The sequence below is a fragment of the Eurypyga helias genome, unplaced genomic scaffold, assembly GCF_000690775.1.
Source record: "Eurypyga helias isolate BGI_N326 unplaced genomic scaffold, ASM69077v1 scaffold22899, whole genome shotgun sequence".
NCBI classification, from domain to species: domain Eukaryota; kingdom Metazoa; phylum Chordata; class Aves; order Eurypygiformes; family Eurypygidae; genus Eurypyga; species Eurypyga helias.
In genome coordinates, this window is record NW_010271832.1 from 6,469 (window position 1) to 22,965 (window position 16,497).

Consider the following 16,497-nt stretch of genomic DNA (forward strand, 5'->3'; position numbering starts at 1 on the left):
TGTCACCGTTAGAAGGCAAGGGTGTCAAAGAGGAGAAGGAAGACAAATTTTAAAAGGGTGCATGGGTTTCCAGCCTGGGACAGGACTGCTGAAAGGGAAAGGTAACAGAGAAACAGGGCTCCAGAGAAAACATCTGCAGAAGGCAGTGCTCGTGTGTGCTGTTGCCAAGCAGCTTAAAAAGAAAGTGTGTTGTTACATGGGATTTTTTCCCTGCTTTTTGATCAAAAAGCTTAGAAGCAGGTCACTGTGGAGGCTGGTTACAAAGCATCGGGATGGGAAGTGGAGAGCGCTAATCAAAAATGGGGCAGTTGACTTGGAAAATTGCTAACAGCAGTAGGCTGAAAGAGAGATGAAACAGCATGCAGCAGCCCCGGAGTGATGGTGCTGGGAAAGGACAGCGAATAAAGCAGGGCTAGGCAGCCTGTAACACAACTCTTTGGGGGTAGGGCGTTCCAAAAGCTTAAAGGAATTCGGAATATTATTTTTCAACAAAATACTGCTACGGGAGGAACCTGGCCTGCAGTTCTTTAGCACTGTGGCCAGTTACCAACCTCTGATGTCTGTTAGGCCACACGTGTGTGTCTTTTGTTATTGCCATATTTTAATAGATGCTCGAGAAAGGTGAAGTGTGCTGAACCCTACTACAGAGACTGTAACTGTGGATTTTCTTTTGTCAGAACTTAGCTGCATGTGCCTACTTCCATAACCCTTCGATTTTCAAACTACTGGCACTGCCCATCAGTGTGAGCTCTACCTGTGTCGATGCACTCGGATGTTCTGTACAGAAAGGAAAATGAACAGTCAGATCAGCAAAACTCTGCTAATGAATAGATCCCAAGATCTGCACACAGCATCCTCAGTTTAGGTTGCCCTTCCTCCTATTAATTTAGCACACTGTCCCTTAATTGTCGATGACAACTGGGAGGCATTTTGAAACGTAGAACTCTGAATAGACAGCACGTCTGCCAGCTCAAGTATTGCTGAATCTGTAGGCTGTATTTGTGAAGACCTTGTCAGGTAAAGGCTTTGTCACACCTCGTGTTTCAAAGTAGAGACGGCTTTGTGTGCTGACAGGTTTAAGTGGAAGGAAAAGCACCGCTCCTGCACTAAGTCACTTCTCTCATCTCTTCTGCACGTAGGACACAAGCGGAGAGAGTGAGAAAGCCACGCTGCTGTAGAGGACCTCAAGGGCTCTTGCCCCGCTATTTAGAAAGTCAAGCAGAAGGACAAGAGCAGCTGTTCAAACTGACGGACAACATCCAGGATGAGTTGTAAGTACTGACTTCCACAGTCACTCTCGGTAGTTCTGCTTGCTGCCACTTCATGTCTTTGGGGAAAGGGTCTAAAACTGTTGTACACACGTGTGTGTACACACAAGTGCACATACATTTGGTTGTTTCCTCTTGGTACCGATCAGCAGCACAGCGTGAGCACCTGGCTGCTTCCAGGGCGGCCTGTCCGCAGGCATCCCCGCAGGTGCCACAGGGCGCCCTTGGTGCGCTTGTCGCTGACAGCCGTCGATCGCACGTCTGTGCGGGCTGCGGAGGAATCGGAGTCTGGGTTTGCTGACCCCTGCTCCTGTTAATGGCCCTGGTCCCCTTTGATCATGGCAAAAGATGAAATCTCAGTAAGTTCCTAAGTGGTCATTAGTCTGTTTCACAAGCGTAATACATGTCCAACCCCCCACGTGCAGTGATGCACAGTCGCGTGTTTTAACCCCGTGCGCTTCTTCCCCTGTAGCACACCTAGAGGCAGAGCTAGCAGCTCTTCCCTTACCGGCAGTTTCTCACCGCCCAGAGCCTAGCAGAGCGGAAGTGAGAAGAGCCTATAAATGTTGATAGTGGTCAGGGCTGAGAGCATGACAGACCCCACGTGCAGAGTGAATTCATGGGAAGAGAGCGTGCACGTGTTTCTGCAGGAGATGTCAGCTTGTTGCACTGGGGTCTGAAGGCTTAACCCGATCTCTGCCACAGGTACCGAGCAGCTGTTTTCGGTGGAGACTGTAAGACGCTGTGCTTTGCACCTATTACCTGTCAGCCAGAGTATCTGCCGAGGCAAAGTAGTTGAAACTGTTGATGGTGAAGCTCGTAGAGGGAGGTGCCAATTCCACAGGGCACCTTAATTTCACCAGCGAGGGTCGGCCGGCTCTGAAAGCCATGTGCCACTCCGGATTCTGCCTTCAGCCGCCTGGGAGGAAGTTTGTAATCTGCCACTCGCTTGCAGCCCTGTGGTCTCACACCCGTTACCCTGTTTTCATCTCATTTAAGGGTCTCTGGGCACGTACGGTCTGGCTCTCGGGCGGGGAAAATTGAAAGAGAGCGATGTGTGACCAAAACCAACTGCCAGCTTTTTGCAAGTGTACCCCATCAGCAGATCAGTGGGCTTTTGTCATCACGTCACACTGCTCGTTCGTTGTGACTTTTGCCGTTAGGAACATCATTCAACAAGAAAACAGTGTTTCTTTTCATGGAAAACAAGTACAAAATTATGCCTCTGACTTTTATCCCAGTATCATAATCAGAAACACATTTAAAGACCTGATTATTTGCATATTTTCCTTCAGAATTAAATCCATAAAAGGGGGTTTAATACCTTGCTCTACTGTTGTAACTAAATGTTTCCACATTTTTTTCCAGTTAGGCTCACTGTTTCACTTCTGGAAAATATTGTGTAATTACTTCCTGATGTTGTTAAAAACCCCACAAACTCTCCAGAGATCTGGTTGCTTCTACTTTGTTCTACTGGATTGTGTTTCATTTAATTCTTCACTTTATTCATTTGTGATCTTTTCAATAGTGTACAAGTATGGGTTTAAAAAACAGTCGCTCGAAGTAGTATCTTAGAAGGTGTAATACACATTTTGAGAACTAGACAGAGCGAAGAAAGCAACAGTTGGCAAGAGAAAATGGATAATGATGCGTGACTCAAACTTAGAACAAAACGTAGAGCTTGAACTACAAATTAGCTAATGTTTCTGTGCTTCACCATTAAATCACTGACCTCTGGTTCCATTCCTCAAACTATATACATGATACCAGGAAAAACCTTGCATGGAAAGTTAGACATAGAGCCTGTGGTTCTCAGGGAGAAAGTACAGACCCGTGGCCTGATCACCCAGTTGCTTGCACTGAACTTTGCAGGAGCTCGTAGCATGTCGGGTCTCTCCGTGGATGTCCCCCATGCAGCGGGCTGTAATCCCTACATTGGGAAAACAGCCCTTCTGCCTTTGTGGGTACACAAAACCTTCTCAGGGTTCTTGGCTTCGCCGTGACAGTTGATACAGCATTAGTGGTTTGGGATAATCACCTTGAATCTTCTTTCCCCACCGGAAAACGAGCAAAGAAAGCCAGTGTGCCAGCAGGTTTCCTCTGATTCCGCCTCTAGTGGAAGTGTGACCCCAGACAAAGCTAGGATCTCTGTAAAATACTGACTGTGCTTTTTTGTGCCTGAACTAAGGAACAAGGCTGCTACTCTGCAGGCTGTGATGCTGCTCTATTTTAAAATTAGGTTTTCTATGACACTTCATTAAAAATATCACCCTCCATCCTACTTAACTTCAAAGACAAAACCTTTCTGTGAAGTGTGTGAACTCTGATGGAAAAGTGAGGGGCAGTTTCTAGTTTCAGTAACCGTTTTTAACATTGTCTTTCACCTAGGCGCTTTTTTTTTTAAGCTGAAATACACATTTTTGTCTGTTTTTGTTTACTCAAAAGGAACACAATTCAGTGATCCTATCCTGCAGTTTTAGCCAAGGTTAGGGCTGGGCAAAATATATTACAGGCCTCTTTTTTTTTTCTTCTCAGTAGGTGAATGAAAGTGTAAGTTGTGAACTTGTTTAAGCACATGTGCCCTTCTCAAGTTTACGTCAGCTGACACGGCTGGGAGGCAGAGAGCAGGGACAGGACAAGTGCAGTGCAGAATGCCATCTTTCAGGGGACCAATAGAAAATTACTGGAATTATTCTTTTATACCACAAAAAGAAACAGTGATCTGATCTCTTGGAATATTTTTGGCTGTTAAAATTCCATTTATAGCTATAGCTCATTCGACTGTAGCTCAGGAGTAACTTGGGCAGAGCGTTACTTCACTGACAGAGCTGACCCGACAGTAGTGGCAGAGATGATACGCTTTACTGATCTGCCACAAACTCTTAATACTGACAATCTTCATCGATTTCAAAGACAGCGGAATGTTTTGCAGAATGTATTAGAGCAGCAGACAGGTTTGTATCAGCAGTGGTTCAGAAAGTAGCAACTCTCAACCTCCCCGACAGCACGAGAGTCTTGGTTTTACAGATAAGCTGCTGTGGGTTACTGACAGAGCATTATACTCTATTTGGCACTCTCTTAGTTATGATTTTGAATTTAAACTTCTGAATTTTTCACCATTTAAAAAAAACCACTAACGAGGTTTGTTTCAGCAGTAAATCAGAAGTGGGGGGGAAGCGATGGTGTGTGAAATACCTGTTTCACTCTGCATGCCGTACTGTTGTTGTGTTACACATCAACCTTTTCAGCCATCAGAACTCTCTGTTCTTAACGCACCGTTTTCTACCTCTACTATTCATCACTCAGCCTAATCTCTCTGGGGAAACCTGCTTGCTGCTTAACCTTTCACCCCAGTGTTAAACAGCTAATTTCTCTTTTCTAGCTACCGACCCAGGCAGCAGGTTAAACTGGCAAGGGAGGTGTGAGGTAAAAGGAAGCACGGTGGGTTCACGGTGCGTGGAAGGGTAATGCTTTTGTCCTAAATGCCTGCAAACCCTTCACATCTCAGCAGTGGAACCCAAGGTAGATACTGCTAAACTTCGGTATTAGGACACAAAGTGTTCCAGCACAAGGAAATTACCCTTCTTAAGGCTTGTTAAAGGGTATTTTTAGGTGCCCTTTCAACGTCCAAAGCTAGAAGCGAGGCATTTAGCGCTAATGCTTGATTTACCACATCATTTTTTTCTAACTGGGTGAGAGGGTACTTCATCAGCTTGATTTTTAGAACAGTTCAAATTAAATACAGATGAATTGTACATGCTACGCTATTAATTCTTCCGAAAGACTTCTAAAGGTCACTCAAAATGTAACAGGTGAAGACATCTGTTAGTTTACTATTTTTACCTTCAAGTGAAAGATTTTCCCTTTTTTCTTCTTTGCAGCTTCATAGCAGTGGAGAACATAGACAGCTACTGTGTTCTCATTTCATCTAAAGCTGTGTATTTCCTGAAGAGTGGGGATTACACAGACCGCGAGGCCATCTTCCTTGAAGTCAAGTATGATGATCTCTACCACTGCCTTGTGTCAAAAGACCACGGGAACGTGTACATACAGTTGACGAAGAAAGCTGTTAATACAAGTAGTGGTGTGGCAATGCCAGGCCCATCACAACAAAAACCGATGGTAAGGGTCTGCCACCCGTGCGGGTGTTTCTTTTCCCCTTTGTGCGTGTGCTGGTGCTGAAAGTGTTCGTGGTCAGTACTGTTTGGTTTCCTGTGCTGTGTAACAATGACAACTTTGTTCTGTCAGCAGTGAAAATAGCTGCTGCCAAAAAGGTTTAGGGGAGAGTAGAATTTGTGAGTCCAGAGGAGGCCGCTGAGCTGCTCCAAGGGCTGGAGCCCCTCTGCCATGGGGACAGGCTGGGAGAGTTGGGGTGTTCAGCCTGGAGAAGAGAAGGCTCCGGGGAGACCTTATAGCCCCTTCCAGTACCTGAAGGGGCTACAAGGAAGCTGGGGGGGACTTTTTCCAAGGGGCTGTAGTGACAGGACAAGGGGTAACGGGTTTAAATTGAAAGTGGGGAGGTTTAGACTGGATATCAGGAAGAAGTTCTTCCTGGAGAGGGTGGGGAGGCCCAGAGATGTTGTGGATGCCCCATCCCTGGGAGTGTCCAAGGCCAGGCTGGATGTGGCTTTGAGCAACCTGGTCTAGTGGAAGGTGTCCCTGCCCATGGCAGGGGGGTTGGAACTAGATGATTTTTAAGGTCCCTTCCAACCCAAACCAGTCTGTGATTCTGTGATTACAGGGGTTTTTTGCTCATTGCAACTAGTTGCTCAGGGGTCTGTTGTACAGGCTCACCCCTGACCCAAGTCAGTTTACATTCCAAACAGACAAGCCAGATAAAAGGTAGGAGAGGAAGCAAAAGAAGTAACTTCAAATATTACAAGATGTTCCTGCTCTCACTCTAAAACAACCCATCTCTGTTCACCTGTCTCACTTCTTCCTAACTTGAGCCTCAGCACTGAGAAAGAATCCCCGCAGAAACATTCCCATTCCTTACAGCAGACTTCAAACCTCATCCCTTCAGTCAGTGAAGTAATAAACAATAAATGTGTTCTGCTTTAGGGGACAGCAGCACCACGTTAAGAAAACTCACGTTTCTTTTTGCAGGTGAAAGTGAAATCTGAAGTTCTTGCCGTAAAGCTGTCTCAAGAAATAAACTATGCAAAGAGCCTTTATTACGAACAACAGCTTATGTTAAGACTCAGTGAAAATCAAGAACAATTAGAGCTGGACTCTTGAAACCTCTTCCTTACTGCCAGAGTGACTGCAAGGACCAGTCTGGAGCCAACGCTGCTCTGTAACTAGAGAACGTGCCACGTGGGAAGGAGATAAAGATAATCTTAGTATTTAGCAAAATGGAATCATTTTGCGTAAGAAAACAAGTGAGGTGGGCTTTTTTTCTTTTTTTTAACGCATTAATTGTGTATCAAAGAAATAACTGAAATGCAGTTTGTGCTGGGAGAAGCCCTGTATTTTGCTAACATGTACATATGTAAAAGTGTTCCATGTAAATAAGAAAGTACAAATCAGGGTGTTGGTATAAATACAAGTCTGTTTACTGTGTAAAGAAATTAAAGGAGCTATACTGAGTCTTACTGCACTACCTGAAACTAGCCACTCTCTCTCTTTTTTTTTCTTGAGAAAGGTGATTTTCACAGTGCAGGAATGTAGTTAAATGCGTTTAAAAATCAAAAAACGAAGCGTTAATTGCAGCTGTTGGAGCACAGACATCTTGCAGTGTGGAGCTTTAGCACTGGGATTCGGGTGCATTGTTTGGGGGTGTTTTCTGTAAATCACTAGTGCAGCTAAACGTATGTATACCTGGTGTTCCACTGAAATTTCACCCTCGTTTTTAACAAAAAAGGCGTTTTGTTAAACATTGAAGTGGGGACTCACTAATTCAATTCCACTTTTAACATGTTAGGAAACAAGAAGCTGTTTCTGTTCTGGATTCACTCAAACCTAGCGAGGTCTGCACCTCTGAAGGTTGTGTTCAAATTAGTTCAGGGGAGCAGCCCTGGAAATGGAAATCCTTAACTTCAGTTTTCCGCTTCACTTGGACGAAGTAGGGGTATACAGTCGGCTGGGTGGTGTGGAATTCTGCCAGCATTAGGAAGGCCGGGGGCTGGGGGGGAGGAAATCACGGCAGCGTTTGCCTTCATTACAACCTCTTCAAAATCCAACGTGAAAGAAAAAAAATAATGTGCTTTTTCAAATGTTGTACCTCGAATCAGTCTCATCAACTTCAACCAGCTGAAGACTGAGGAGTGAGTGTCCTTCCCTACCTTTACTGACAGCGACTAGGAAATCTCGTTTTCACGTGGGCTCCCTGGAGATGGCTCAGCAGCCGTGCGGAGCGTCAGCAACTGCTGAGAGTCTGCGCTCTAGAAGCGTTCGTTCATAAACCTTAACTCAGAGTACGGAGCCTTTAGTATCCCTTGGTAACTCTTAGGGGAGTATTCACCCCTGTGAAGCAAGAGGCAGAGGATCGTTGCGTAAGGAGAAAACGTGGGATCAGTGGATGAGTCTGTGACTGGAAATCAAAATCCATAAAGGTCCGTTACACAAATGAAACTGATCTAACACGTCGCTCACGGACGCTTCGCTGTGTAATTTGTAAGTAGAAGGTAGAGTTCAACGAGTGCGTTGGCTCGGCAGTGCTTTAACCCGTCGTCCTGGTGGACTCTGCTACCAGGGCTGGCTGCTTCTGTGCCCTGTGAAATTCTTCCGTAATGCCAGGCATCTGCCTGCCGAAGGGGAAGGAAGGGTAGACGTAGTTCAGAGCTCTGTGTGGAGAGCTGACCGCAGGATGACTTGAGTAGTTAGGTTCGGTGAGGATTACGTGAGGAGCGGGGGTGCAGGCACCCGCAGAGGGGTTCGATAGCGCACCCTCTGAGGTACCTCAGCGCGGGGCGCCGCAGGAGGTCACCCGTCTGACCTCTGCGTTCGGTTCTTTTGGTGCTTAACCTGGTTTTGACTGTTGATAACGATTAACCAAAACATCATTTAAACCTTCGAAAAGTGGACCCGCTAGCCCAGGGGTGCGTGAGGACCATGGAGCACAACTGCGGGTGTGTTACGACCCTGGTCCTGACACGCTCTGCTCGTCTGCGGACCAGGCCGAGCTCTCTTCGGGGCAGCACTGCTCGGGGGGAGCGAGACACAGACACCGCTGAAAGCAGCATATTGCCTCAGTTAGCATTCCAAAACAAATTGAATCAGAACTTTGGGGGTTTTTAAAAGCACAAATGATGTTATTTATTGCCGTAACCCAACTACTTTTATATCATTTCAGAACTCTTACTGTGGGCTTCCTATTGCTACTGGCACTACTAACATTATTACTCAGTGCATAAATATAACTCTCAGATTCCGGGAGCCATACTCAGAAATAGTTTTTCAGAGGATGTGGAGAGTAAGTGCAAGTCTCCAGCTTTCACTGAAATTTTTAAGAACTCAAACACAGGCTGTAAGCAGACAAGACAACATAATAGTTCCGTTTACCAGGTTCTGCAGAGCTCTTCAGATCCTGAGCCTTACGAAGACGGTGTGCTCAGCACCCTTGGCCTGGTTTCACTGGAGGAGGAAGGGCTGCTGCAGCAATGAAAGCGGACCCAGTCTGCAAATTTCAGAAGCTGGGGGAGAAAAAAAGGTCGCTGATGAGAAACAGTAACGCAGCTTTCCCTCCCCTCCCACTGTCTTTAGATCACAGTCAGTGCAGTTCAGGAACGACAAGGCTTTTCCAGGCCTCTCTGCTCAAGCCTTACAAAGAGGTGTTCACCCTCACTCTAATAAGGATTGAGCAGCCTGTCGCCAACGCAGGGAGCGTTTAGGAAACGGTAACCCGTGCAGTGGTGTGCTGAGGCAGAAACACTTCAGCCCGTGAGCTTTGTTATCTTGCTGAGGACTGTACAACCTGTTCCCTGCCACCCCTGACTAGGCTGACTTTGTTTTCTTGCTGGAGTTGTTGCTGAGGAATAGTAGAATAAGTATTGTTGACATAAGAGTCATGTCACTGTGATTCTGGAGCAGTGCAATAAACGGAGTGCACCCACACTTTATGTGCCCTTGCTTGCAGAACTGTGAATTATGTGCAGGAACAGAAAATGACTGTAGAGGACAGGAATGAAGGAATCTCCAAGCCAGAGAGACATGCAACCCTCAAGACCCTTCTTACATCACGTAATTCCAATGCTTGAGGTAAAGCCTGGACAAGCCCCTGGAATGTCGGTTGGCGCTGTAGGTCAGACCCAGACTTGCACTGCGTTTCTCCGACCTGATGCTCGGGCGATCTGCATTCGAGACGGTCTCGTTTTCCAGAAGTCATTTAAGAGTGGGAAAACGAGATGCTAAGGTATTTAAACTTCAAAGGAAAAGCACATACTGTAAAGTAAAAAATCCAGACGTTCCTCTTACACATCTGGATGACCAGCACAGCTAAAAAATGCGTTGGTGCTGTGGAACACCTCATGGTACGTGTCACCTACCCAAGTCATACGGCAGAGTAAAACCAAACAATGCACTTCCCAAAAAATTACACTTTAGGTATTACTATGATTTTATGTGGGAAAAATGCATCCTAGTGTGTCTAACAGCCAGAACCACACGCTTTGCTGTCACTAAAATAAGACAGACCTGTGACTGAATCAGGGAAGCGAGTTTTTAATACGTGACGTCGGCAGCACACAGGTGGTGACGTCATTCTGTTCCAGAAGCCGTTCTGGATGAGCAGAACTACAGAAAGCCATTCTGTTCCGCCCTAACTCCGCATCTGCGTGGCTGCCCTGTGTCTGACAAAGCAATCACAGCATGGAGAATCGCCTCTTTGGGTCACGCTGTTTTGGGCGCTCTGATACGGCTGTAGCCGACTGGAACCTGACGTGGCCACTCGGAGACCTTTTGGCCAAGGAAAGAGGGTTACTGGCAAACGAGCTGGTGCTGCAGGAGTCTAAAGATACGGGAACCGGTGCATAATGTGGCTGCCGGAAGGGGCAAAGCCCACAGCACTCGACACCACCCGATTCTGTAGTCAGATGTAATTCCTGGCGACAGCCCTGAGCTGGCAGTAGGATCTAGCACGGTACAGCTGGGAGGAGCAGATGCGGTGTCTGCCCGCTTGCTGCCTCTGGAAGAATAGGAATTAATTGCTTTCTGCAGTCACAGACTAAACTGGAAACGTTTGGTAACATTCAGAGACTTCATTCAAACCAGGGGTGAGGTTCTACATGCACTTACACATCTCACGGTGGTACGAGCGGGCTGAAACAGACCTTTTGTTACAGTCATGACTGGATCATAAACGATTCCATTACCTGCTTCAACTGGGCCATTTACAACGGAAGTCTGGGCAGCAAACCAGGCGATACAAAACGAGGTGTGCCTGAAATGAGGTAACCGGGGTGCAAGATGTGAACTCCATCCCTCCCTTCCTTCTGCTCCTGAATAGATTTCCAATAAATCAGCCAGATGGTACTGTCTAACAGCTGAAGTTGTGACTGCTGTTTACCAAAAAAGCGCAGCGCTTACATTTTTGTGGAGAGAATGTAAGTGGCTAAACGGTCCACAGCTCAAAACAGAAAAATAATCAGCGTTTCCCTGTGACGGGGTTCTGACCTATTTGCTGTCCTGTTTCCTAGACTGCATGATGGTTTTCAGCATTTATCTATTTTCTCATCAACAGAATACTTGCTTTCGAAGATCCTAGGCCAAAATATATGTAATTTTTCAACTTCCTCTTTTTTTCTCTGTAACACAGCTTAGCACTGACCTGTTCCCTACAGTGCACGACCCACCAGATGACAACTCCTCTAGGAATAGCCTTGCTTGCTCTGCTTCTCCTGGGGAGAACGTGCCTCTGTTTGCTGATCACAATGATTTCACCGCTGCTGCCTGGGTCTGAAAAACCGGGTTTCGAGGATTATGCTCTCTTTGGGTTACAGGCTGCTGCGAAGATACTAAGAAAACAAAACCAAAACACATTTAATTAAGCCAACAGTTGCTCAAAATCCACGGTTTCTTACAAGAAGTAATGCTCTGTGTGAGTGCATGCGTATATACGTAGTTTTTAATACACGTATGTATTCACATCCGTATTCATACTTCTTTTTTTAACTTAGCTGGAAGCATGGTGGCCATGCTCCTAGAGTAATGCTCTGTGTATGTGCATGCTTATATACGTCGTTTTTAATACACGTACGTACTCACATCCATATTCATACTCTTTTTTTAACTTACCTGGAAGCATGGTGGCCATGCTCCTAGCACCTCTGTTAAAAGCATAGCTGTACAGTGCAGGAACACGTAGTCTTATTTTTCAGGGGTGGTGGGGCCATCCAAACGATGCCCAGAGCTTTGGATTCCGGTTCCGACTTGCGTCAAGTGCAGGCTTGATGGCGGAGCGCAGTCAGCACACGTGATGGTGCTGGGTTTTATCCGACGGAGAGGCTGGACCAAACCCCTCCCAGTTCCCCACTGGTACGATCGGTTCAGCTTTAGTACAGCCAGGCTGCTGGGACTGGGCCTAATGCTCTGACAGCCCGAAAAACCCACCTGCCTCAGTGCCGCCGTGAAGGTCCCCAGCCGAGATGTTTTCGGTAACAGAGGGCACAGACCAGCGTGACTGAATCGTCTGCTTTTACAGCTCTCAGCACATCCTTCGGAAGTGGGAGAACGGGAGGAAGAAGCTGGCACCAGATGTGTACTCGGGGCTGTGTCCTCGCACCGCGGCTGGCTCCGCGCGAGTCTCCATCGGAGAGTGCGGTTACCCAGTGAAAGGAGGCTTGCCAGAGAGAAAAACAAAAGGTTACTCATTAACCGCTGGCAAACGCTGGGGGGATTGGTTTTTTTGCCTATTTTCCTCAGTAGAACTACGGCCCATCCTAGCACAGACATAAAACCAGTCTTGGAGCGACACGCAGTTACTAAGAGGCGCGTGCCCACGGCATTGTATCAGGTCTGTTGGCGGCCTGTCGCACAGTCACCTCAGTGCCATCGGACTCCAGCATCACAAGGGGGTTTGGGTTGGGTTTCTGTCTCTGACACGCCGTTGCCCAAGCAACGTGCCCTGCACAGAGTTCTCGGTGGGTAAAAATAACCTTGCGCCTCAGGCCTCCCCTGGCCTGCCTCAGAAGTAGGAAAAGGTCGTGAGAGAAGTGAAGCTTCACGTGCATTTACATTTTGGATAAACGGATGGGTCACCCAAAGGACAAGGTCTCTGGCAGCTACAGAACAATTGCTTCTGCACACTGAAAATTCCAGTAAAAAAGGTCCCCTGGATGCTGCAGCCGTAGAGAAATTTTAACAAATAGAAGAGAAATCTGTCATACCACCTGTCCCTCAGCCCTGTGACACAGCAGCAGCAAACGTTTGCTTTGAGCGGGGAGGGTGACTCGCCACAGCTCAGGACTTGCTCCGGGGCGCCTGGCAAACAACCCACAATCAGCAGGACAAACCACCCCCTATCAGCAAAAAAACCTGAGCCTGACGATGGCGGGGGGGGGGAAGCAAACCGCTCGTTGGGGGGCCAGACTCCCCCCAGCTCACTTTGTTTGCTGGACTCCCCCCAGCTCATTTTGGCACGGTCAAGCCCCAACTCACATACCGGGGAGAGTACCAGAAGTGAGGCTTTCCCTCAATCCCAGCCCCTTTGAATAATCCGTGCGTGTCAATAGGTTTCTCGGGATTTCTTTTAATCTCAGAATATGGAGGGAATGGTATTTGAGGTAAGCAGCCCGGAAATGTGATTATATTTAGCACTACCCTCTGTGCCTGAACGCGTCTTTATCTGTGGCAAAAGAGCAGTAGCGCTCCGAGCCTTCAGGGGATTACGCACAGCGAGTTGTGCCCCGCGGTCAGACAGGTACGTGCGGAATACAAGAACACAGCGCCGTACGGAGACAGGTAAAATCGTCTTTTCTGACCCAGCTTACTGTAGCTGATCTCCCACCACGCTACATCCTCGCTGCCTGTATTCCTGTCCTGCCTAAGGGCTTCTCTGGTCCGTACCGGCCTCGGGACGCGATCGTGTGCCAACCTGAGCTTTGACGTTAGTTACGTGGCGGGAGAACGCGTTACCCGCAGCGCTCGCGCTCGAGCCCTGAGGCACGAAGCTAGTTACTACTTGTGCGTTTTGCTTCACTGGCTTCCAGCTGCTGCTCCTGCCCCTTAACAGTATTTTACACCAAACCAATATCCCACCTGGAGAAACTATCTGCTGATGAAATGTGATGAGCAAAACCAAGCAGCTGCCAAGTTCGCAGCCACACAGAGATCGCGCCGAGAGCTGACATCTCTAAGCAGGTTTAAGAGCTGACTCCCCGGCTTCGAGGTTGCCGATTCCAAACGCCACATCCACACAACGCGTAGACCCTCCCCCGCCTTTCTTCCGTTCCCGTAGCTAGCTTTCTGCCCTCCCAGCACCCATGAGGGGGAAGCTGACGTGCAGCAGAACGGGTGTTGAGACGGCAGAATCCTGGCACACAGGAATTCCCACGGCACCGGCGGCATTGGATGCACTCGGGATGTGAAGGACAAGCATCCCCTGCCAAAGCAGAGGTTACCTCACCGGCAGCGACAGCACGGCAGCCCGAGCCTTGCCGTGTGCTCGCCCAAGGAGCGTGGTGCGGCTGCAGGAGATGCTATTTGCCGTGGGTTCCTGGGGGAGTTAGAAACAACCCCCACACAGCACAAGAATCCACTTCTCACAGCCCGCACGCCCGAGCAAACCTTCCAGCCTCACGCCGGTACCTGGGCTGCCGAGGGGGAGAAAGCAGGGTGCTCTGCCCTTTACACCACAAGCGCCGACGCAAGAGCGACGCGTGACAGAACCCGCGTCGCCGACCGGCTGACGGTCAGCGCCCGCGTATTCCGCAGCACAGGCATCCCTGTGACACCCTTCCTGGGTCACGCTCAGCGACGCTGCTCCCCACTACCCGCCCTGAACAGGTAGCAGCAAGCAACAGGCTTCCACCGCCAGCGAGACACCCTCTGCGCTTGCCCTCGCAGCGAGGAGGTATTTCTGGAGGTCTGGCTCCTATTCGGGAGCGAAATGTTTCCCTTGGCCTGTGAAAGTTGCTCAGAGCGAGAGCGGTTACAGGCTGAAGAAGCCAGCTTTCCATTCCCTGTTCCATTACTCTTTTTGATTGGCACTTTAATGAGGGCGCCAGGGGTCGACCCCCTGCCAGGGGGCCGGTTCATGCCCCGTTTATCTCACAGTCCATGTAAGACTAAAATAACACGCCAGGCTGAGTTTCACTGGCTTGTGATCCAACAGCCCACCATGATGGATTGAGTGACTGCAGCAAGTTGGCAGCTAAAGTGTGTTGTAACAGTATCTTTCTGTCAGCACAACACAATGGATTTGCTGATTCCCGGGTTTTCCCAGTGTTCGCCGTTACCATCGGCTCAGGATTTTCTAAAGTTCATTTTCCAGGAGGCTGCAAAGTGATAATAAATAACATAGCAAAGGTTACGCCAAGCTTTTCTTCCCCTCAATGTCCTGCCGCTGACAAAGTCGGGGTTGTGGTGCCAGCCTCCCTGTATACACAGGAACAGCCATAAATCCCCTTGCTTTTCCAGAAAGGAGGAAAGGGGCAGCTGCATTGCTCCTTTCGTCTGAGCTCATCCTGCTAGGCCAGCGCCGGCTGCACAGGACTTTTCACCCCCGAGCGGAACAGTGACCGTGAGCCAAGACAAGAGGCGGTTGCTGCGTCAAGCGGTTCTGGCCAGAAGAGCTGTCAGATTGTTCGGGGGCTGCGTTACAGGCGGCAGAAACACCGCCGACCTGGCGATCACCTGACTCACCTGCGTGGCTTCGAACCGTAAAATGACCCACGCACAAGCTGGGAAATCCAGGCACCTGTGCAAAGGGTGGATTACGCTTCACATTCTTTAATATTATACCATATCCTCATATCCCCTCCTCTATAGGAAAACCCCAAAGGAGGAGGTTTTTCCTTTAAAAAATTGGGGTGTTAGGAAATTAAATGTCTGTTAGTCATCTGAAGAGGTCCTCTGTGGCCTCTTACTGACCGAGACCTTGTCTCAGTGCTGCATCCTCAGCGTCACCTTCCATTCCCCGTCTGCGCAACGAACGGCTCGCCTCGAACGCCGGGGGGAACGTTCTCACCCTCCGCCGTTGCCAGCCCAACCCCTCCCGGGGCACGACTGAGCTCCTCGGCAGGAGAAGTGGCTTTGCACTCCCTGTGTAAGGATTTCCCACAGCCCAAATTTCAACAGCTGCCAGTCTCCCACGACAGTCAGGTTAACGCCGCGTCCCCACGGCTAATAGGTTTGCTGTTTTCCTTGCTCAGGGGAGACCAGCCCTGGGGATCCAGATGACTGTATGGCTACGGTTTTCTGTTTCTTTTAGGCCTTGCACGTGACAGTCTAACACAGCCAAAAATATCTCTAAAATCAACTGGAGAACTTCAACCGCCCCGTGCCAATGTGTTCTGAAATATTTCATTGTGGACATCCAGAACTGATCCTGCTTCACCCTTTTCCGCCTCTGGGACTCTAGAGCCGTCCAACTCTGGGCAGAGTCAAGCGTGTTCCTGCCAACAGAATAAATTGCCAAGAGACAGAATGAGCAAGGACGGTAAAAGAAATGAGAATACAGGTGTGGAAAGGACCTGGACAGGCAAGGTCGAGGAAGAACGCATAGGGATAGGAAAAAAGAGGAACGTGATGGGATAAAAGGCCCAGACTGAGGAGTTGCTTGCAGAAAACACGGCTGCTCTCCGGAGCAGCTTACTGTTTACACTGACCACGAGTCACTACAGAGTACAGATTTCTACTCTCAGTGCTGGGGAAACAAGCCTCATGGGTTGATCCTCTTGATTGTGAAAGAGAAGAAGCAACCTCCTAACTACAAACTGGAGCAGCAGCCGCACACGGCGTCTCTGCTGGTACAAGTCTTTGCTAGCACTGAGCATGTAATCAGCGTAATTCTTCGCAGAACTCCTCCAGAGAACCCAGGCTGTCGTCGTGCGCACCCCAACACCGTAGCCTGCAGATACATTACTCATCCAGCTTTGAACTAGCTACACCTCAGAGCCTGCCAACAACCCTGCCGCGGCGGAGCGAAGCAGAAGACGCGCTGCGAACACAGGCGGAAGCTTTACCGGAGCTGCCGGCGGCCGATCTACCTTCCTAGTTCAACTCCAGCTTGTAGCTGCCTACGCAGGTTGCTGCAGCCGAGCCCCAGATGTTCCTCTGGGCAGAGCGAGAT

At 48.7% G+C, this 16,497-nt stretch overlaps 1 protein-coding gene across 1 annotated transcript; it reads left to right on the forward strand.

Annotated features, from left to right (window-relative positions):
• Positions 1-1,139: 1,139 nt before the first annotated feature.
• On the forward strand, positions 1,140-6,617 carry LOC104505317 (vacuolar protein sorting-associated protein 13D-like; the record flags this gene model as incomplete). Its single annotated transcript, XM_010158944.1, has 3 exons — positions 1,140-1,271; positions 5,150-5,390; positions 6,375-6,617. Coding segments are annotated over 3 exons (505 nt in total), but the record flags the coding sequence as incomplete, so codon positions are not given.
• Between the last annotated feature and the right edge of the window lie 9,880 nt (positions 6,618-16,497).